The sequence below is a fragment of the Phaenicophaeus curvirostris genome, chromosome 23, assembly GCF_032191515.1.
Source record: "Phaenicophaeus curvirostris isolate KB17595 chromosome 23, BPBGC_Pcur_1.0, whole genome shotgun sequence".
NCBI classification, from domain to species: Eukaryota; Metazoa; Chordata; class Aves; order Cuculiformes; family Cuculidae; genus Phaenicophaeus; species Phaenicophaeus curvirostris.
In genome coordinates, this window is record NC_091414.1 from 106,809 (window position 1) to 130,019 (window position 23,211).

The following is a 23,211-nucleotide window of genomic DNA, read 5'->3' on the forward strand; positions in this document are numbered from 1 at the left end:
AATTATTTGCCCAGAGCACTCATTGGAGTGTTCCTGCATCTACTGGTACAGTAGGAAGTGGCTCCCAGCAACTGTACGCAGTAGAACCCGGACACCAGAGCAGGGTTCCTCAAACGGGACTTCAATCCAACTCCTTAGCAGATGCTAACTCACAGTAAGCAATCCTGTCCTTGGCCTGCCACAGTTGGCTGGCTGACAGTTCTGCAGCTAATTACCAGCACTTGGTACTGTATATTGGAAGGTGATCATTAACCAAAGGTGATTGAAAGTTTCCAGTTTTGTAGAAGTCAAATAATTACTGCAGCTAATGGGAGCTGCAAAAAGACTTTTCCTGGTGCTTTCATCTAATAAACCGAAGAGAAAGCAAGTGCTGACCATAGAGACTGACTGTACCCATGGGGGATATTACCTGAGGGGGGAGTCCTTCCTTATCAAGGCAGAAATGTACAGGAAGGGCAATGCAGGCAAAGCCTGCACCTTTGCCGCTTGCTTACTCAGTGATGGACTCTGGGTTTACTGCACAGCATCTGGCCTTGATACAGCAGAAGCAACCGGTGCCTGTGCAAAGTATGTGTCACAACTCCACAGTATAGGATGCGTGTGCCCCAACACCCTTTGCCAGGTACCTTTTACAAGCCAGTGGACTTCAGCATTTCTGACTTGAGTCAGCACAAACCAGCTGTCAACAGCCCAGAGTGGATCCCGCTCCAGAGGAAGCTGCTCCCATTTTTCAATGTGAACCCTTTGCAAAATGCAAGTAAGTTCATACTTTCACATGACCTTTGTTCACTCAGAGGTGAATCTCCTTCATCACTCATATCTTAATCTTCAAAAGGAACTGGTGGGCTCCGGGCAAAGAGTCAAGAATGCTTTCACATATTTGGGAGCTCTGCTTTATGCAACCTCTATAGCAACTTGCCTTTGCTAGAAGTGATGAACGATACTGAGCCAGTCAGCAAAACACCCAACCTCAGAAGGAGTGGCAGGGGGCGGCAACGGTGTCTGCTCTTACACTGGCATGAATCAACCGGCATTTCCCTGCACGCAGCAGAGTTACAGTGATTTAAAACCTGACAAAGGGTTACCCAGAACCTGAACAGCAGAAGTGCCTGGTTCTCTACCTCCATCCCGTGAACAGAATGCAGGGGGTGGAGTCATTTGCACAGTGCAGACATGCACAGCTCCAGCCAGGGCAGTTCTCACCCAACAAAACTTAGGACAGGTTCGTAGCCTGTATAAAAGGGCCCACTGTAAAATGCAGCAAAACTCATCTGTTCTGCTGGGAACCTGAAGCAGCCACTGATATAGCTTTTGCTATTGTAAACCAGGAGTAACACTACTAGAATTAATGGGTTAGACTGTTGTAACCAAGAAAGGCATCAGACAGGCAATGCTGTGTTTGCACTGGTAAGGCCAAAAAAATCAGACTTTTAGAGCAACTGAGGGATGAAAGGTCACCAGGAGCTCATGATGATGTGTGCACAAAAATCCCCCCAGACTGCAGGCAGAGCAAGCCGCCTCTACTACCAGCGGTGTCCCCAAGGCCCCAGCCACCACCACAGCAATGACAGCTCAAGGGGGAGAGCACTGGCACCATGCAGAAACCTAGCACAAGCCATTGGGGCACCCCCAGCTCTGTCCATCAGCTGTTCCTACCGATTCCTTGTGTTCAGGCCTCTCCAAGGGCGTGGAGGACAAAGTACTTCCCCTGAACCACTGACCCCCTTGTCTCTAAGAGGATGCTTTCTCCCCTACAGGCAGCAAGAAACCTCTTTTCTTACCTGAGCAGCTGGCACTTGTCCACGCGGTCAGGCAAGATGGGTTTCCCCTCCCCGGGCTGAGCCCTGTGGAGGCAGTGCTGGTAGGGTGCCTTGCACATGGAATCCTGTGGCAGACCGCTCCCAGAGCCCCTGTATCTGCCTGATACATCAGGGTGAGGAGTGAATCTGTAGGATTCACAGTCGTGAAAGTTAAGCATTGGAGAATTCCTGGTGTGCCCATTTTTAACTGGTGCTGAAATTCTGCCACGCCAAGACTGCAGGCATGGCCTTACAGAACTAACATGAGTCAGAGAAATCTCGCTGAAGGAGGAGTTTATGATACGAAGAAGGAGCGTAGAGTGCTTGGAGAGATCTTCATGTGTTGGTAGACCTTCAAATTTATCTTAGCCTCATCTTAGAGGCCTCCTCATTGTGATAACACTCGAGTAATCCAGCATTCAGCAGCCTGATGTATTTGAACATTTCAAACCCCCTCCAGTGGTAAACCTACTCCAGAGGCAGTAGAGCTGCTCTGCTGGGATGGGCTGGGACGGAGAGCTTGGTGTGCAGGTTCAGAAGGAGACCATGCGCTGCTCTGCTGCACTGGTGGAAGCAGTTGCTGAAGATGTGAGCAGAGTGGCAGTGCTTGCTGTCTCTCACCCCTGCATGGAGATCATTCAAACGGACAAACTCCTTGTGCTGTCAAACAGTATGCCGTGCAAAATCAGCCTTGAGTCCTTTCTATGCCTCTCCAGTCATCTCCCTGCCCCAGCTCTGGCACAGCCCTTCTTAACTCCAACCTCCAGAGCTGGGTGAAAACAGTTTGCTTTTCTGCTTTTGAACCTTTATTACTACAGAATATTCAAAACAACAAAACCAACAACACAGTTACAAAAGTAGTTCACAGATAAATGTGAAGCAGCCTGTGTTTGAAATGCTCTGTGTCACTGTACTGAGTCAAATATAAAACAATACATGTTTATCCATATATAAAATATAAAAGGAACCATACATCAGAAATGTATAAACAAGGGCTATGGAGGCCTTTGTGGTATTTACAATCAGAGATGTGGCAAGGTGGGAGGGGCATGGGAGCAGGCAGTGTCCGTTCAACAGCAAGTTTTACATGCATCTGTGAAAGTCTGTGTGGACAGAGAGAAGCTCAGAGCTGGGCTCAGCCCTGGTGGAAATGGTGTGAAGGTTCTGCATGACTGATGGTTTGGGAGAAAGCCAATACCCAGGGCTGGATCAGTCACGGGCCAAGGCAAACACTGAGCAAAGGCAGCCCCTGCCTTTGCCCAGGCTCCGACAGCCATGTTGTGTTAGCTGGCTGCACGTTCCCAGCTATGAAACAGAAGGTCAGGCCCATCGCCAGAAGGGAATAAAATAAAATAAAAATAATAATAATAATAATAAAGTCAACGGAGAAGAGTTCCATGTTCACATCGATAACAGATCTTCAAAGCAGCCTCTGGCCCAGCAGCATAAGGCTGAGGCTCTTCCCAGAGGCAGTGTATTCAAGTAAAGGCAACAAGTTGAGGCACTGAGTTCTGCTGGGTCAAACTTGCCAGCTTTGAGAGAAATCCCAGTAAGTGCTGCCTGAGGCTCCTTATAGCTCCTTGAGGATAATCTGGAATTTGTCTTCTGCTTCCACCATGTCCAAGAGAAAGGCCATGTGGTTGCTGTAGTGCTGGATGATGTTGTTGTCCATGTTCACCAGGATCCTGCAGGAGAGGGAGAACGTCTGGCTCAGATGCAGCACATCAAAAGGTTTGCGGAGCATCTTAGCAGGGGGAGTTGGGAATAGCATCACTGACAAAGCCTAATGGCACAGGGTGACACTCTCTGAAATGTCTCCACACAACATCCCCGTTAGAAGTTGCCTTTACTGCCCTGTTACTGATCAGTGTTGCATTATCATGGCTGTGCTCCTCACTGCCAGCCAGCCAGGTGAGTTGGCCGCTGCCAGGCTGCTCCAAGTCACAGCAGGCACAAGAAGGCACTGCGGTGGCCACTGAATCTATCTGGAGGGGCTCAGCCCCTCTAATTAAAGCCATAGTACAACACAAAGAAACATCTTGCAGAGCTTTTTGCAATTCCACCCTTGACATGCCTAGGCACTTGCTACACAGGCAAATTAATCTGAATTACAGCAGGGTGTGAATTCAGAGCAGAATTGCTCACTCCTCACTTCTTGCCTGGGTGCTTTTAGGGGTGCATTATTCTGAGCAAGCTGAAACTGCTCTGAGACTAAGATGGTAGTGGTTTGGAATAGGACGCCTTTCTCCTGTTCCAGAACAACCTCCCATGCAGACGTGCCCTGAGCATTGCCTGGGAGCCCATTCTGCAAGGAAAACGCACACAAGGCAGGCCAAGTGTAGGCAGCCAGCTGGGCCAGCCGCTGGCAGATCCCTCCCCGTGCTCAAGGGGGCACCTCCAACCTTGCTGCAGAACACACAGGTTCTCTGACCTGGAACGGATTACATGGAGACACGGGGAGATGGAAACATTTCAACAGCTGATTTAAACCTGAAGCTGTGGTTCTGTGCCAGGCAAGAGCCCCTCATTATTGTAATGGAAGTAATGGGGGCAGCTTTGCATCACCCCACTGGGTTCCCATAAATCAGATGTGAAATTTGTAACTGTTTGGAGGAAACTATCTTTCATTGCAGAAAGCACATCCTCTCCAGGTTCCTGCTGGGGTCATTAATGGCGTAATAGCATTAATAGTGCAATACTCCACAAGCCAAAATTAAAAATAAGAAAAAGAAAAGGCTGAGCATCTAACAGTCTTAACAAGCACGTGCATTGGGCCCGGTGTCCCTCCAGGGAATGCCTTGGCAGTTAATGCACCACAGCAGGTTGCAGTGACTATCTCCTGCCCATCTGATCACAGCACCTACAGGCAGGCTTGTCACAGTCACAGCCCCAGCCCAGTGTGCCCAAACTGTCCAGTCTGTTCCAGTGTCAGCTTTGTCCCAGGACTCAACACAGCGCTGCCTTTCAGCACTGCACAGAACACTTTACCAACAGGCTATTCATGCTGTCACGGCACAGTCACGGAAGGCATCCAACCCCACACAGGGGGAGGCTGAGACAAAGGGTCTGAAACTGTCCAGGGGTCTTTCTGATGAATTACAACCTTCAGGGCTGCATCTCACCTCCTGGCACCGAACAGGAGTGGTGCCGGGGGGCAGAGGGCCCACCTCCCCTGTTCCTGGGTCCCAGGGATTCTGGCCTCCGACAGCGACCCAAAGAGACAGCACGGATACCATGGGGTGGGTTGTCACAAAAACCCTCGCAACAGAGCTGCTCCAATTACCTCTGGCTATCTGAATGCGGGAAGCCAGAGAAGTCACCTGTGCCTCTCCCTACCATGCTTCCATCTAATTTCTCAACCACAGAAGATTCAAGGGAGTGTTGATTAGGAATCTGAGTCCCGTATTGCTTTTCTAGACCAAACCTCACCAACATATGAAATCTCTTATTATTGCTCCTGAGTCACCCTGAGACTGAGTTCATCTGAATGAGCTCATCATGCTAAGGTGGCCCATGGCTAAGGGTAGCTCCTCACTGCTGTAAATCCAGATGGTACCACTGAGCTGCACACGTTTACACCAGCTGAAGACCTGACCCTTAAGCTGTAATTACTAGGAGAGGACTGTTTAGGATGGAGCCATAGGATAAAATTACTCAGAAAATTAAATCTGCGGGAGGAAGAAACAGTGTCTGCCATCTAGTAGATTGGAGAAAATCTTGTATGCACCCCACACTGGCAGTAGCCGATGACATTGGTCATGTCCGGCTTCCATTAAACGAGGTGTCAAATATTTTTTTTTCTAATTTCCTTGTGTTGCCATTTCTTTTAAGCAGATACCACTTGGCTCCGCCATTTTAGGGAGGAAATAGAAAGCACATCTGCCCATGTAATTTAATAATGACCTCCCAGTCATTATTAAACAACACTCACTACTTATCAGATCAAGTAATGAACAAAATCAAAGCAAAACAAAGGCCTCTTCCCTGAAGCAGTGCCATTTCCTGGTCCACCTGTAAGCTCCTCAGCACTTGGATCTCTCTTACGGGGCAGATGCACACAGTCAGCTGGCTCAGAACGCTCCAGCCCAAGCTGGAGTTACCAGAGAGGAGCTGTTGTCTGATGACAGTCTAATGACCTGTGACGGCAATGTAACAAGCCACCACCACAGCTGACACACCTCAGTTTTGCCTCAGTCCTAAAGCTGTAATAATAAACTGACCAGCCTTGTCCTTCGCAGCTGTTCTGCTTCAAGATCAAACTCTGACTGAAGGAGTATGGGACAACACTGCTCTTCAGGCTGCCGGTGTTGCTCTTTTTCTTTGGGGAGACTATTTCCATTTCTGGGGCTAGTGGATGAGCAGCACCTGACAGCGCTGAGGACCCTGAGGTCAGGAACAGATAGAAGAGCCTCCTGACAAATTCAGATACCTCACTATGGCCTAACCATCATCTTAAAATTAGGACCATATCTAAAACCCCTTCTAAATGGGGAAATGTAGCTCAGTTGTGGATTTAGAGGTGAGAGGGTTGTAACAGCTTCCCAGTTCAGTGACACCCATATCACAGCCGGAAGGAGTAACCACTACCTCTCCCCACTCCCACCCTGCAGCTGCCTCTAAGACTCATTTGCGCTCTGCTTGCCTTGAAGCAAACAGGCTGAGGCCCATGGGGATCAAGTTATGGTTACACCAAATGAGCTGGAAGACCACATCCAAGGAGCTTTAGGACTTTCTCATCTCACTGTTACCAGAAAGCAAATGCAGAAGCAGAGCTTCCTTGTTTTCCTATGCAAAGCCCTCTCTTAGTGAGAACAGCAGGACTGCATAATGCGGGACCTTGCTTTTCTCCCCGTCTCTCCCCATGCTCAAACTCTGCAGCAGGGCCAGCAACAACGAGTTCATCTTGCAGGTAGCCACTGCTGCTTCCAAAGCCTGATTGTATCTTGCTCGCTCTGCAAGAAGGGCTCTGTATTTAGCTTTATGAAAGTAAGCTTGGGAGCTTATGAGTTGTTCCCTTTCCATCAGCTCGACTAAGAACTCACTGCCAGAGAAGGGATAACCCTGATGGAGGTCTTAGTCCAGAAAAAAAATTCAGAAAGTAGCGCCCGGCTCCACGTCAAGGTTGGTGCCTCCCAGGGAAGACTCAGCAGCTTGTCCCCAGCTCATGCAAATCAGCACCATTTCCTCTCAGCCATGGGTGAGATCCACATGGATCAGTCACTAATAAACACCATGCTGAAATCACTTGAGAAGCCATTTCACATTTACTGCAAACCTCACCTGACATCCCTGCAGAGCTATACCTGTCTCTCAGAAGTGCCTAGGAAGTGTCAAGTGAGACCTGCATTTCTGTACAGGGGCTGCACAAGAGTCACTAGTGCCCAGAAGGGCTTGATCCATCACCTCCCAAGTGAGTGTGAAGTTTCCTATTGACCTCCTTGGTCTGGGAACCAGATGACACAGCTGGGAAAAGAAACCCCCTTTCAGATCTCCCCTCTTCTCCACAGGGACTGCCCATGCTCTTATTGAGCTGGTATAGTCTCCTGCTGAGCCAGGACACTTTGGTTTGGAGAAGCAAACATTTATAACTCTCTGATGGCAGTAAGATAAGTTTTCCATATCCTCAGACTTTCAGGCTGAGACGCAAAGGATCAGTCATTAAATTATCTAAACAATTCCTCCTTCACCCAACTTCCTTTCCTTGGGAGATTTTACACTCCAAACAAATATAATACAAACAAGCATTATCCCAAATCTTTAAAGTTCAGAAAGATCTGAGTTTTATATGCACCAAATAGCACAGACCTCGCATGGCTTTACTTTTTATTATCTTGTTAAAATTCTACTTCAGCCTATGGCAAGGTACCAAGGAGAATGGGGTTTTAGAGGAACAGCATAAAAGCAGATGAGAGATTAGCTTACCCTCTTTTGCACTTTTTGTAGACTTTATAAATGCTTTCTTCAGGAAGCCCATATTTTTCTGAAATCTGTGAGAGAAAACATGGCAATTCTTTGTACTTGTAAAATGAAATTCCTATGATAAAAGTCAAAGATAACCCTGAGCTGGGTCTATTCAGCAGCAAAGGATACCCCCTCCCTTTTACTCAAGAAGAAAGTGACAAAGCAATGATCTGGATAGGGACAATTTGAACACATCTATGTCTTGCAGTGGGCAAATGGGCAAGCTGCAGCTCAGCTTTGGTTCTCTTTTTGACAGCTACTGCCAGGTCAAGAATCTTGGGGAATAATCTTCACTTTCTTTCTCTCATTCCCTGGCCTGTTTGGGGCTTGATGCTTTACCCTGCTGGGCAGAGAAAGCGCTGAGCTCTTCATTTGCTGATGCATCCAAAGGTGAGAGACACCACAGAAAGTGTGTAACTGTGGATGCGTCTGACTGCAGCTTTTGCGTAGGTTTTAAGCCAAACTTCAAAGCTTTCCTGCAGAGCCTTCCCAGGCAAGTACAGTTACAGTTTTAGGGTGGCAGGGGTGTTCTGGAGTTTTTTCACAAGTATTTTATGGAGAGATTTTTTGCTGTTGGGGGTGGGAGGTGGGGGGAGAGAAGATGGCAAAGAATTCACTGTCCTGACATTTTCCAAACTCTTCATTTTTAGAACTTTGTAAAACCAACAGAGCTTAAAGTGTAGCCATAAATCCATCCCAAATCTGGGAGGTTTATTGTTTGTTTCCTTCCCAGCAAACCCCAAAGCGAGGTGGATTATCAGAGATGCTACCGATAATCATCACAGAAATGTGTCTTTATGCTTCTCAAACCCAACACAGGGAATTCCAGTGTGAGGCCAGAATTGGCTTCAGATTGCACATCTACAGCCTTGAGGATGGAAAGGGTGTTTTACAATGGAAAATATGATTGCACTGTCACAAGTGGAGACTCACATTATGTTCTGAACAAAACATCTTGCCTTACAGTGTGCTACTCCACACCGCAGCATTAACAACACACTGTTCATGCCAGGAGCTGTGTGCAGACTTAACCTGCTACTCACTATTTCCATCTCCATTCTCAAAAGAAAGCATACATGAGATATAAGCAGTCATATCCAGCGTCCCCTATGCCAAGAATCAGCATCCTTTTATTTGTAGTTTGCTCATGCGCCGCAGTTTGTGGATAACACTTACAGCTGTTCTGAGGCCCTGAAGATCTGGTGTCTTCAACATGAGAGCGTCAAACACTTCCTCAGATTCCCTTCGCACGTACAACAAGACTGAAAGAGATAAAGCACAGCACAGAATGATGGCTCTATACCACGTTCTCAGAGCAATATGGCCTCATGTAATTCAAGATCCAGGGTTACTTGGGTCAAATGAGACACCACATTCAAGAAGAGTTCCCATTCCAGGAATTACCTCTCTGAGGATCTTCTTCCTTGGTTTGCTTTGGAGGTATCGTGTCAAACTCATCTGCGAATGAGACACCACTCCGTTTCAAGGGCAGCCTAAAAAAAAGGAATACTATATGCTCAACAGGACAGAACAACAGCAGCAAACAAAACAATTCCAGGAATTCGACTTTTGATTGAGAAACCGACTACTCCAACAAACATCCAGCAATTAAATATCTATTCCGTAATTACGGCAGCAGAGTGTCCATCAGAATTTTGCCTAACACATATAGGGACAGCAGTGAGTGCAGGCAGCGGTTTTGGTATTACATCATAAATAAACAAAAGCCTTTTGCACCTTCATGACACTAGACAGTGATCAAGCCTAGGGTAAATATGGGCTCTCCCTACTCTAGACACATTACAAGCGTGATTTCTACTTCACCCCAGTTTATTTTACAGCAGTATCGGCCTCTGGTTACCAGAACCCTTCAGTGATAGTTCTGTGACCATCATCACCTCTTTTTCAGAAACCGCCTCCATAAGAATAGCAGGACAGTCAAGGACCAGACTCATGCTGGAGTGGCTCATTGATAGTGGAAGAAACGTATCTGCATTGGTGCATCCCTTAAGTACATTCTAGGCCAAAGTTTAACACATATTTTGACACTCAGGACATCAGAGAGGCACTGTGCTGTGTTATTATTGACCTATATACTGCCTATGCATGTCAGACAACCATGACATGTCCAAAGAAAGAGAGCAGCTGACGGACAGAAAATACAAATTGCTTCATCCTTACCTGTTTGCAGAGTTGGGAACAGCAGGGGAGAGCACCTTGAAACAGAAAGAAAACATCGATTTTTTTTTAGTTTGCACAGTATCATTGTGTGCCAGTTAAACTAGGGAGAAGGCAACTGGGCACATTTTAAATATGATTTCCCTCCTCCCAGTCCATAATTTTGCCTAAGCAATTAAACCCAAACATCTGTATGCGTTTCTTACATTAAACAAAATTTCATATAAAGAACCTATCTGGATTGTCCTCTGCCTAGAAGAGACTTGAACCCATATCTAGGTAGACCAAAAGCAGATCAAATCTCTTAACTTGCTTGGGATCAGGGACCAAGGTCCTCAGTGAGTTCTTTGGTTGTAAACCAGATTCTTTTAGTCCGTGGTTTTGATGCTGATGCATCGGTACAGCAGCCACTGAAACAGGATTCTACAGTATTGTCACAGTTGGCTTTTCCCCCTTTTTTACAAACTGAGACAGTAGTTTCTTGAAGGAACACTTGATGACCTCTGAAGGACGCTGGTTCTAGGTTTTCTCAGGCTCAAGAGGATAGAGAAGGGTAGAGGACAAGCGAGAGATGTCCCACATATGCAAGGACTGATATGGTTGCATTTTTCTACAGTTTATTTTCTGCTGATATTTTTGTTACTATACCAGTCCTCTGAGGAAGCTGCAGATGATGCCTGTAAACCACAGGAATATCTGTCTGGAAGGAACCTGGAAAGGTTATCTTGCCCATCACTGTTGCATGACTATCTAGGCTTCTCCGACCGCTACATCTTCAAGTTCACCACATTTCCACGTAAGAATTGTGGTTTGGTTTTGCTTCCTTACACAACACAAGTCATGTCTGGGGGACTGATCAGTTTGGAAATGATGGGGGTGACAGATGAGGGCAACAGGTTGGTTGTTTCTTGAAGGGACTTACCGTGCCACACCTCTGCAGGTTTGAAAAATGGACGTTGGGGATAAACAGGACTGGCTGGGTTTCGAGGTCAGTCTCTGGCCTCAGGAACGTGATTTCATTCCCTCTGAAGCCAGAGAGCAAACAGCCTTTCAGACCTACAGATGGAAAGACCAGTTCATCTCAGTTCAGATGGCAATTTAGGAGGCAACTACACGCATAAACGGGAAGGCACCTGCCCAAGGCCTCACAACAGAAGTACTAGAAAAAAGCCAGGACCCCAGAGAACCAGGTCTTCAGACATTGCACGGCACTGTCTGCCCTAGGGAAGGTGCCCTGCCAAGACCCCGAGACAATTCAGAAAGGTTGGCTAGTATTAATAAAAGTCTTTGAGAGTCTCGGTAGGAGAGCAGGAGAGGACCTGACTGACAAGCTATTTCTGAAAGGTGCTGATTTCATCAGGCTTGGAAATAACGAGGGCCAGATCTCGCAGAAGTTAATGGACAGGCCTACATGGATTTCAGCACGCTTCAGATCAGGTAACAAACATTATCACTGACCATTGTTATTGGAATCCAGGCATTTTCCTTTCCTTCTGAACTGTTTCCTTTCATCATCCCGCATTTTCCTCTCTGCTCCCTGTGGTGAAGATAAGGCAAAAATTAGGACATTGAGAGTTTTAACATTAGCAAGACAGGGTTTACTGGCCACCTCTGGGAGATAAGCACATTAAGGTAAAGGCAGCCTTTATTAAAAAGCGTTGATCTCGGAGAACGTCTACAGGCCATCCAGAACTTTCTGATACTTACAAATTAAAAAACAAAATCAATATTTCCTTCTAAAGATGAAAAATGCAGAATAAAATAGCTGTGAGGAATTTTTCAATGGGCTGATATCTGAGGCTGGGGAAGAACCCCAAAGATATTCTCATCTCTTCTGCTATTTAGAGACTTGTCAAAGATAGAGTTTAGTATGAGAGACAATCCCAGGTAGGTCTGATACAGGGAAAACTTTCTAGTTACTCTGTACTACAAAGGCCTCAGCAGTGCAGAGACATCCCTGCTGTCCCGTCCCCCACAGCTGAGGGGGCTAGCCATCTCTGTTCCTCAGTCCTGACCTCTAGGCTGTTCTAAACTCTCACAGACTCTCCGGTTTTCCTTCTGGAGTCACTGGCCATCAGTTCAAAATCCCTCTCAGACAGCCTGGAGGAAAAGCAGTGATACCTTATCGCAGAATATCTTGATCTGGCAGACAGCACGGTGCACCAGCTGGCTGGTTCCATTGCCGTAGTCGTAAGTGTCTATCTGGAGGTTAAGCGGGACACCTTTCACTCCTTTCTGGGAGGAGAAGTCAGTACTCAGGCAATTCACTCCAATAAACACCTGCAAACAGGAACGGAGATTGATACGGCTTGCTGGCACTGAAAACACGATTCACCAGCAGCAATGAGAGCGGTGGACAGGAACAAAAGCAGGTATTGAGACATCCTTCCAACCCTCCCAGCATCAGCCAAGCATGTGAGCTATTCATTTCCCAAATGAGTGCAACCATCAGTCCTTCCTGGCCACAGTCCCCTCCTCAACTCCTACTGCAGCTTTATGTCTCTTTATTAACAGGCTATCAACTCCCATCAGCTCAGGTAAGCAGATCAGATGCAAAGTCTGCCTGGGGATGTTCTCATTGATATTTCTGACCTTCCATTTGAACAAGGGACCCCCAGACACCAATGCCCTGGAGGAAGGGAGGAGCAATAGACTACAGCTTCAGGAATTACAAATCATTGCTGCTAGTTAAATAAATACTCATCCCACGCTGGTGTCCTTTATTACTAGGATGGAGTTACCTCCAGTGGAAATACGTGAAGAAAAGCTGAGCACAGATATAATCCACATTGTGTCCCCAAATTACCAACTCATTTTTTGTGACCTTGAAATTTCTCCTGGATTCTGGGGTCAGATTTGCATCTGGTAAAGCTCCCACAGCACCCTCAGCAGGGCTCTGGCTGAGGAGTTCAGCTCTGAAACCTAACATCAGATCTAGTCAGTACCTATATATAGAAAAGAAAACCACTTAACTGTGATGTGAAGTTTAATTGCAAGAACAGAAGTAACAGGTGCTACAGATGCAAATACATGACCCCTCCTGTCGCGGCTCCCAGTCCTTGTAGCTCTCTGAAGTCTCACCTTTACCTGCCCCAGGACAGTGCAGGTACAGAGTTTCTGCTAAGAGTTAAATCCAGTTTTGCTGGGGTGCCCCCAAGGGCTTGCCACATACCTGACATATTTCCATTTCTGACAACTTTGCCTTGAAGACATTTGTTAACCTCTTGGATTTTAAAAGACCAAGGTCGCCTTTGGGCTAAAAGAAGGGCTTATTGAGATCTCAAAGCAAACCAGAGTTTTCCCAAGCTACCAGCTTCAGAGAGATGAGGTATTTATGCTTTTCTTTTTGTCTTAGTCACTTCATCTTTTCTAATACGCTCCTTTCAATCCACACTAGATACAAAGCGTTAATGAGAGACTCTCAAGAGATGCAGAAGAGACAGCTGAGCTAGAAAGGTGTTGATAAAAGCTTTACAGATTTTAGGGTCAAAAGGGATCTTGTAACCTGCCTGGCTCCTTTCCACATCGCACAAGGTACAGAAGTGTGGCCAGTCATTTCTGCACTAAAATGCCGTCTTGATAGGAGGGTCTTTGTTCCCTAAGCTGTGACTTATTCAAATCGGTTTCACCTACATGTGAGCAGAGCCCTGATCTAGGCTGTCTGCTGCAAAAGGCTCTCTTTGGAGTTATGCATCAGTCCTAAAAAACCATCTCTGAGACAGTTTCAGGTGTACCCAGAGTGTTTATTAGCTAATGGCAATGCTTAAACATACAGAGAAACGCGGTATCCTTCCTCACTGCCCTGGCAGACAAACACTACTTGGGGCCACTGGAATGGAATTGTTTAGATTTTAAACTCTCCCTGTCTTTCAGCTGAGAAGAGGGAGGTGCATGCCTGGGCCTTGCTGTGGACCAAGGCTTCCTATTTACCTTCCACAATCATTTTGTACCTTTGCTTCTTCGTGGATGTTCCACACAAAGGATAGTGCATTGTAGGCTAACTCCTCGATGTTCTGCACTGTGTTGAAGTTTTCTTTACAGTCAGCTGAAAGGCAATGGAGAAGCAGTTTACACTCCAGCTGCAAAAATGGTTATGCTCCCTAGGCTTTCCACTTCCCAAAAGCCTGCCTCTCACTGACTTAAATGCTAAAAGAAGCCTTGTAATATACTAGAGGCCACCTTTGATACCACTGGATAAACCTTAGTGCGCATGTATAAGGGATAGGCCAGAAATGACTCAAAGGTGTTGGCTGATGACTGCTATTTTAGTAGTGATGTTATGCAGAGTCAATGTAGATTGCTTCTAACTTCAACAACTGTTTGTCTCACTGAGCCATAAGGTGCTCAGTGAGGCGCCTAGCCGGACAGACAAAACTTCTGTCTAGCCCAGCACAACACACGGTAAAGCCTATGTGGTGGCAGTGGAGAAGGATGAGCCGTACTGAAACCTTTTCTAGCTGAGATTCCTAGACTCCAAGAGGCCACAGGTCACATCTGTAAGAGCCAAAATAGTTTAGCAGTTTCTGTCTCTCTGACTGAGGCTCTTTGATGTACCTTGGCCTCCTAGCACAAGTCTCTTCACCTAGCAAACACTATCTTAAACCTGCAGGAGCTTCTCTGCGAGAAAGAATCAGAAGCCAGCATATTCAGCCTGCTCCCCTCAACTTTCCCCCAGGCCAGATTCTGGAGCTTCAACTGTGTTATTGTGTATTAGAAATGCAGTAAAAGGAGGGTGCTAGAAGTTATCAACCCCACCCAGCCATCACAATCAAACAGCTCTGCTCATACCAACGTCAATGACTCTCTGCTTGGCCGTGGGCTGTCGGGAATGCCAGTGCTTCCAGAACTTAAGCTGCTCTGTCGGGATTTTTTCATTGTCAAAAACAATCATCACAACACTCTGTAACACAGCAAGGATATCCCATGTTAGTATACATTGCAGGCTAATGCTTGGTGCCTGCATTGCTCTTTCCATCCAGTGCATCCATGCACTTCCCAAGGGCAGCTTAGCATCATCATTAATGCTTTATTGCTGGGGAAACTGAGGCAGGCAAGGGAAAGGATTTGAACATGGTCATGCATGCAGGCAGTGAGAGGGCCAGGAGCAAATCTGAGATGCCCTGTATGCCCTCTAGTCAAGCTGCCCATGAGTTTTCCACTGACTCCAAGGCATACAAGGACCCTGCGCTGGGGGAATATCAGCAGTGCTGCAGTTAAGTATTAGGCTGGCACAGCCTAAAATGTCTTTTTCTAGCCATTCTCGGTTTCAGGAGTCCTGTAAATCTTGAGCAAAGTCTAGCCCTTAAATGCCACCCAGGACTAGACGACCAGGGTTGGTTTTTTTCTGGGAATTCAAGCTCAGCTTAGTCTCGGGGGGTGTCTCTGAGGCCCAGCCACACATCCCAGGAGCCGGATGCAGAGCCTTTCTCCAGCTCAGAAGTCTTCCCATCAGGGCCCAGAGTGAGCCATCAGCTAGGTAGGCCTTTTGGGCATCCCTGACTTTTCTGTGAAAGGTTTCAACTGCCAGGTAACATGAAGGCTGTTGCTATGCCTCAGAAGATTATCTTGCTATGAGTGAATCCAGCCCACTCATTGCTTTAAGCCAACAGGAGCCGCAAAGCCATTACTCTTCATGTTCAGCTCTGTTCCCAGGCCAGTACAATTGCTGGATGTCTGATTACAGCATGTGTAAGCAAAATTGTCAGCTTGTCTCTTACCTTAACTTTATTTGAGGACAAGTGTAAACATTTGCTGTCTCCGGCTGTCCGCAGCGTGATGGGGTAGAACTGTCCTTTGTTGAGGTAGGCCATGGGAGAGTCTCCAGATTTTATGTGAATGGCTTTGGGTGACCCCAGAGTGTATTCAAAGTCACTTGTATGGAACAGAGAGAGAGTGATGAATAAGCACACACTGCTGTTTCACTCCAAAAGCAAAACAAGAGACATGCAAGTCTCCACCCTTACAGATGGCAGACACTGTACACAGAGGAATCTCTGCCCTATTACCCATCTCACATGCCCCTACAGTTGTGAATAAGCACCTCTCAGCCTAGCAGATACTGATCCTCCCCAACATCCTGGGGAGCAGCAGTTGCCAGAGAACCTCATGTTACCCTTTGGTTTTGGCTTAAAAAATACCCGTACATTATGGTAACCAGTACTGTTCTGTGGATGGCTACAGAACTATTGCACAATCAGAAGCCTAAATCAAAACAAACAAAACCAGGTACCTGTGATGAGACTTTTAAAGCATCCTAAACTCAGATTCCTGTCTCCAAATTCACACTCATAAACAGCTAACCCAGGAAGACTGTGTCCTAATGGGTCCTGTAGAAACAGGAGGATGTGCAGGACATTGACACCTGTTTGTTTATCCAGGTGCTTAAGAATGGACTTAGCAGCCCAGCTTGTCGAACACACAGTCTGGTGGGCAGCAAATTCAACCTTTAGAGGAAAGATTTGTAGTGTTACATAGAGGGAGGTGTCACTGTTGACAAGCAAATTTAAAAGAAGAGCTTGATTTTCAGGAAGCCCTGCTCTTGGGCATTCTCTAGAACCTATGAGCATTCAAACCATGGCACTGTAGCTCAAATTGCTTTCTTCTGTGAGGAATCTGTGCAAGCCACCACCTGTACACAAGTCTTCACACAGACTCTACAAGTGCCCTGGATTTGAAGATCATCATATTCCTATGTATTCACCAATCCACCTCCTTTTTCTGCTCTGTCTCCCCTGCAATGCCATCCCTGAAGATAGGCTGGGCAGCTCCTCTTATCCAGAGCCAGGAGAGCCCAAGAAATTTAGTTCATGAATAAACAGCAAACAAAGTCTCTCATTCATGAGCGCAAACTGCTGTCCGTATGAAAATCTCCACATCTGACAGCTGAGTCATGGATTCAAGTGACTCAGGAGGCAAATAAAAAGTGGGAGGTGGAATAGTGTTACCTGCTTGGAGGTTCAAGGCAGTATCCAGAGCACGAAAGCTCTGCCTGAGAGAGGAGTGGAATGGAGGAAGAAATCTCCCACGTTTTAGGAATGAAAGGCAGTGGCACCTTTAAAATCATGGCTGACTAACAGTGCTAAATCCAAAGTGAGAACCTAGACCCTACATGAGGAGGACACTTAACACCCTCATTGACTGTAATCCTCATTCTCTCTGTCATTTATCCCACCCCAAGTAGCTTGTGGAAAGACGATGCAGCCACCTGGACCTACCTGTAGGGCAGAAATCAAGCAGTGCTCCCCAGGAAGGGGCTGTAATGAACAGGAAACCCTCACATGGAAGACCTCATTGCCATGTCTCTCCTCGTGCAGGTCAACGTGCTGATGTGATGTGACCACAGCAGTGGAAGCAGCTGGCACTGAATTCACACCAGTTTGGCCAACAGAATACAGCCTGAACCACACAGGCCTCAAGATAAAAACATGAACTGGCACATCTTTATGTAGTAACTTGAATCTAAGCCTGTGTTTGACTCCTTTCCAGCAAATAATTTCAAATTGTAATCCCTGCTTCAAACTACAAACACTAAAATCCATCACTGCTTTGTGTCTAAAAAGTCATAGAACAGCAAGTTGCTTCTAAGACACCAGGGGGACGCAACTCTCCAAAAATGTGGTATCTGTAAGTTTGCAGTGGTCGTTGCAAGACTGGCACTGGGGCATGGAAAGGGATACAGCCAAGTGCACCGGAAACCCAGAGACAATGGAGTGGCAGTTACCTCTTAACACCATCCGTAGCATAACTCTCGGGACAAGGTGGCTCTGGCTGGGGTTTGAGGATATCATTGAAGAGTAGCGACTGTAGACAAGTGGAAACAAAACAGTCAGAAGTGGAATCTTACAGTACTTTGTCCATCTACCTTCTCCCAGATATTACAACAGAGGCCACAGATCAAACACAGACCTTCATTTCAAAGCCTTACCCTGCTTCCAGAATCAATGTAAAAATCCCAACAACTCCATAGGAATGATGGCATCAAACTTTAAATGCAAAAGCAAAGCTCCCACTGACTCCAGCACGATCAAACACTAAACTAGAGCCAGCCTCATGTAGAACCCCCTCGGCTGCACTGCCAGCATGCACCCACTAACAGGTCTGACCTCCTGGGGATCCTCTTTGAAAGTGCTGTCTGGCTGCCACCTCTGCTGCAGTGGGGCTACAGGAATGGTCTCGAAGAGGGAGTTCAATGAGCTGTCATATACATCCCCTGGAGGGACCATATAGTTGTCTGGGCTGGCATCCAGCTTGCTAGTGCCTGGTGGAAGCGTGGCTTGCTTGTGAGGAGCAGGGATGCCTTCAAGACTTAAGCCGTTCTTCTTCTGTGGCTCACAATATTCTTGGGTCATGGAAAAATTTTCAGACAAAAGCTTCATGAGATGGGCTGAGCCATCAAAGGATGCAATCTCTGGGTCATACTCCATTCCGTGGCAGTGCCTGGTGGAGAAAGGGTCCTGTCTTAAACCAAGGCAGAGGGTGGACAACCCCAGCAAGTTGTCACAGCAAGAGGCAAATGCTTTGCTGTGCTGCTGGAAAGCAAACTGCAGCTGCTAGGTGACCTTGAGTCAGCTGTGTGCATCTCCTGCTTGATACAGGAGATCTGACAAGGCTTTGGGTGATCTCCACCCACCTGCACAGCTCGTAGTGCAATCAGCAAGAGACGGAGGTTCTCAGCAGATAAGGAATCAGAGAATACAGGCCTATGTGCATTATTTTTTTTATTTAGGCTATTAAACATTCAGAGCAGCAGGGACAATACAAGAGATAACTGCTACATGGTTTATCTTAGTCTTTTTAGGGCTTATTGACAACTTAAAGTCGATTTTTTAAAATGGTCTTTTTAAGAAAATCTGATTCTTGTACAAATTCACAGAGTCCGGGAGCTTAGGAAGCAAAACTCCCAGTGAGCATGAGATCAGTGGAAAAAGTGACAGGGATGCAGTACTGGAGGTAAGCTGTATGGCCCAGACTTCAGTGCAGAAAAGACTAAGTATAGGAGCTATCAAGTGATAGAGACATACAAAACTGCACTCCTCACACACATGGAAGCCATCCCTTTGTGCAGCATCCCAAGAAGTGGATCCTTCTACAACAGTGATTCTGTGACCCTGCTGATTCTGCAGCTCTAGCTGAGCTGGGAAAAGGTGGCTTCTTGTTCCTATTACCATGCTCAGAAAACAAACCAACCCCCACATCTCTTGGCAGAATGAGCTACCCTAAAGGGAAGTAATGCTGAATGAGTAGCCCCCGCCCCCTCTGCTTCGAGAGCTTCACCTTCAGGTATGTGCTGAAACTTCCGTAGTGAATAGGAAACACCACTGTCGAGTATGCAGTGGCCTTTCAGAGAGCAGAAAACAGCTTAACTCAGCTTACCTATACGGAAGGAATGAAGTATTGGTCGAGAGGCTTATTCGGTCAAGTAGTTAAAAACAGACAACCAGAAAAGGTTACCAAAGTACACAGCATTCAGGAAGGGGAATTGAACTCATAGTGGCAAATAGGCCATTAATTTAATAGTTAATTAACTGAGAACCTCAAAGGACAAATGGGAGCCACGAAAGAGAATCCGGTGAGACTGGAAGCAACCAGAATAGAAACTCTTATCAGCCTAGAGGATGGAAGAGGACTCGGTCATTCCCTTCTTGCCACCAATGCTTAATATCTTTCTCCTTTCCAACTACAGCAAAGTAGGAAATAAAGACAAATTTTTCAGTTGCTGCAGATCTGTGCAACTCCTCTGAATGCAGCTAGACAGATCCTCAGTTGGGTGCAGCTCAATTTATACCTGCTTGGGATCTGGCCTAAAGAATTTTAATATACGTCTCAGGGTTAATAACCTCCACTGTTGTTAATAACACTGTGCTTTGATGTCTATTTTATGCAAGCTAAGAGACCCATCATGCATGCAAGCAGCTGCAGAAGAATTAGACAGCTATAGAGAGCAAAAGAATGAGGCTAACCTCTTTCCTAGTTCATTGCGTCCCATCACACCAGACGGAAGAATTCTCTTCTCCTTTGGGACCTAGAACAAGGCAGAACAAACAGGTTGTTTATTTTTACATTTTATTAATGGAAATTAGAGGCAAAATTAGACTTGCATTTGCAGCAAGTGAAGTCCTATAGGTAAAACACCAGCTGAGGACACAGGAGACATGGGCTCTCTTACGGGGTCTAGACGTGGATTCCCAAGGCAACATTAGGCAGGCCACATCATTTTGTTCCGGAAAGGACTTTCAAAAGCACCAAGTGAATGGGAACATCAGTTCTATTAATTTCAATTAAGGCTAAATCTTATCCACATTTCTTGAAGCCCCTTCCTACAGCAACACTGGAAAAAAAAACTTGCTAGGGCCTACAAGACACCTAGCTATTCCAGCTCCATGTCTCTTAAAGCATTACTGTTTCTAACATGAAAGTTGTCACACAAAAAAAACCACCAGGCTGAGACTCAAGATACCCAGGTTCCGTTTTCTGCCTTGTGCTGGTTACCTCTACAGTCTGATGGTGTTCTGTGTCTCAGTTTGCCATCCATGCACTGGGGATAATAGTGGCACTCTGTGCCTTGGGGTGTTACCAGGTTCATTGCATAAACAGCGCAGAGTTTGGGAGATGGTGACCCTGTGAAGGTGGCTGAGCACGTTATTTTACCTTCTCCTCTGGGACAAACTCCCCCCAAGAGGCCCAGGCCCAATGGGAACGCACCATGTAGTAGTCATAGAGGAGGCTCAGGGCAGCCACGCTGTCATCATCTCCATTCACCCTCATCATAGCTTTGGTGGCCGCAGTCAAGGGGTTCTCTAGGTAGGTTTTCCAGGCTTCATCTTCATTGGTATAGGGGAATTTCTGGAAGTTCGTGGTGTCATTCTTCATCAGACGCACAGATCTAAAACTGAGCCAGACAGAGGAAATGGAATGAATGATTTTCCACACAAATTTTCATGCCACCCAGCTGAATGCACAAAGGGTTGCCCAAAGGCACTGCTGGAATTGAGGAGGGATGCTTTCCTGGTCCTTAACTCTCAGAGTCTTTGGGATTACCAATTCTTCTGCCTGCAGCAATGCGCAAAACTAGTCCAGAGTCTACCCAGCGGGGCTATGCAGAGTGGCAGACATACCTCTGCTTCCCTCCTCCTGCCCCAGGGATGCAAAATACAGTGGCATCAACTGCAACTGCTCCTTCCTCAGCAAGCACATCCTACGCCCCAGCCAGTCCACGCACCATCAAGGTGGGATGTTGGCCAGTAACTTGAATGCAACATGATCAGGAGACTTTGCAAAACTTATCCTTGAATTTGGAGCTAAGGGCCACTGCAGCCAACAAATGTGATGTACGTGACCGCTCAGTGTTCAGAGAACTTGACCTACCTACGCAGACGAAACCAAACGCCATCATTTCTCTTTGCTGTAGTTCATGGTTTATTTAAATTCGGTTCCAAGCTAACTTAGGGGTTTTTTTAGTCCTTTGTATACAATTTTACATAGAGGGAAGAAGACAGGCAGATCACAAAACCCTCCCTTCCACTAAAAAAATTCTGACAAAGGTGAGGCTCATGGGACTTCAGGAGCTGAGAAGCAGCGCACCGAAATAATGTAATCAAGGGCTGCCTCTCCTGCCCTTGTCACCTTTCTGTAAAAGAATGTGCTGCTTCCACAAAGTCCCTCCATGTCTGAGCTGCACAGGAGAGAAACTGGTAATCACTCTGCTAATGGCAGTGCTCACGTGGCAGCAGGTGCATGAGCTCTCAGGTTGGTACAGAGAGCCACTGCTTCCATGTTACGGTTCTGGCCACTGCCAGCTCCCAACACATGCTGGTATAACGGAGCTGCTGAGCTTGTTCCTCTTCTTTTTCGTATGTCGGGATGATGTACTAACACCAGTTTCACCCTGTGCATGAAACTTCACCAGGTGTTTTGTGAGTTTCATTGTCTTTAGCATTTCTCACGCAGCCCTCCCTCCCCTTCAGTGCTGCTGCTGTCTCCAAGGCGAGCAATCGGCATGACTCAGATTTCACTGCTGTCGACTTGGCAATGAGCTGTTCAGTCCTGTCTGGACAGGAATCCTCACCCATTCTGAATCCGATCTTCTCAAGGAAGAATAGGCAGCAACAGAGCTTGCTTTCAGGCTCAGGCTCAGCTCCTATCACTTGTAATCAATATAGATAAACACACTACAGTAAGATGTGGCAATGAAGCGTTCAGGAGCTTAAAAAAAAGCACAGATTTTAAAATGAGAAATGCTTTGGAGCTTTATTCTCCCTCACCTGAGCCCTCAGCTGAAGCACTCCTTGTTGTGCGACTCTGTCCCTGCCCCCCACCTTGTCACTTTGGCCTGGCACAACCACTCTACGCATGAGCAGCTGATGTTTTTGCATTTTATCATCTGGTCTGCACTTGGGAGGCAAAGGGAAGTTGGAGGGGGAGCTTGAGATCTCAACTGCTTGTAGCTGTGTGCAGTTTATGAAGAATACAAGTTTGAACAGTGCCATAGGATCGTGCATCTCATTCTCACACGCGGCTCCTGGCTTCGCTGGGTAGCTCTGGCTGTGCCGCTTGCAGACATCCCCACATCACCACTGCATGCCCCACATCTCTGCTTGGAGAAATAGTTCCTGCAGCAGAGATGGCACAACGGAAAACCAGCCTTACCCTCGACCTGGCATACTAAAGCAAAGGCACTTTCCTAAGTTCCTATGCCATGCCCTGAACTGGAGAGCACTAAAATGTGGGCAGATGTTGCCTTATGGTACTCCGGCTACAAAGCAGCAGACTCCAGCAGAATCTTTTCTGGAGTGAAACATTAGGACAGCAATGTTATAGGCTACTTCAGCGAGATTTCACTGGAGACTTCAGTCAGGACCCTGTAGTGCTTACAAACAGCACGGTCCTTGGAAGTCAGTGGGCTGAGAGCACAGCAACAGAGCAGCTCCTACTGTGCGCTAGGAACTTGCATTGATTCACCCAACTGAGGACTTGGACAAAAGTGACATGATGGGAGCCATTCTGTTTCCTTTCTAGAGTTTGCATGATCCCTAGCAGTCACTGCAATATATTTGAGAGGAGCTGTGTGAATTGCCAGCTCTGCAGGGGAGACATAACACGGAATCCATCCCACCTTATTTTTCCAGGAGTTTAGCTTGGCTCTGGCCCTGTTCCAGAAGGTCAACCGGGCTAACCAATACCTGAGGAAAGAGGGTTATCTGAAGAGATGAGCAGACATGATGACATGTTTAGAGGCACCTTTTTGACATCATATGCATTTCAGTTCCTGTAGCTA

The 23,211-nt window shown here is 46.7% G+C and overlaps 1 protein-coding gene across 2 annotated transcripts in view; it reads right to left on the reverse strand.

Moving 5' to 3' along the window:
* Positions 1 to 2,588: 2,588 nt before the first annotated feature.
* Positions 2,589 to 23,211, reverse strand: part of GRHL3 (grainyhead like transcription factor 3) — a 28,870-nt gene continuing 8,247 nt past the window's right edge. For both annotated transcript variants that reach the window (XM_069875526.1, XM_069875527.1), the window contains 15 exons: positions 20,640 to 20,826; positions 19,898 to 19,959; positions 18,041 to 18,374; positions 17,659 to 17,738; positions 15,656 to 15,809; positions 14,727 to 14,838; positions 13,889 to 13,983; positions 12,060 to 12,218; positions 11,397 to 11,475; positions 10,861 to 10,994; positions 9,942 to 9,976; positions 9,165 to 9,253; positions 8,937 to 9,022; positions 7,722 to 7,786; positions 2,589 to 3,484 (listed from right to left, as the gene is read on the reverse strand). In XM_069875526.1, coding sequence (XP_069731627.1) covers positions 3,370 to 3,484; positions 7,722 to 7,786; positions 8,937 to 9,022; positions 9,165 to 9,253; positions 9,942 to 9,976; positions 10,861 to 10,994; positions 11,397 to 11,475; positions 12,060 to 12,218; positions 13,889 to 13,983; positions 14,727 to 14,838; positions 15,656 to 15,809; positions 17,659 to 17,738; positions 18,041 to 18,374; positions 19,898 to 19,959; positions 20,640 to 20,826 — 1,786 coding nt within the window. In that variant the 3' untranslated portion in view covers positions 2,589 to 3,369. The remainder of the gene's footprint in view (positions 3,485 to 7,721; positions 7,787 to 8,936; positions 9,023 to 9,164; positions 9,254 to 9,941; positions 9,977 to 10,860; positions 10,995 to 11,396; positions 11,476 to 12,059; positions 12,219 to 13,888; positions 13,984 to 14,726; positions 14,839 to 15,655; positions 15,810 to 17,658; positions 17,739 to 18,040; positions 18,375 to 19,897; positions 19,960 to 20,639; positions 20,827 to 23,211) is intronic.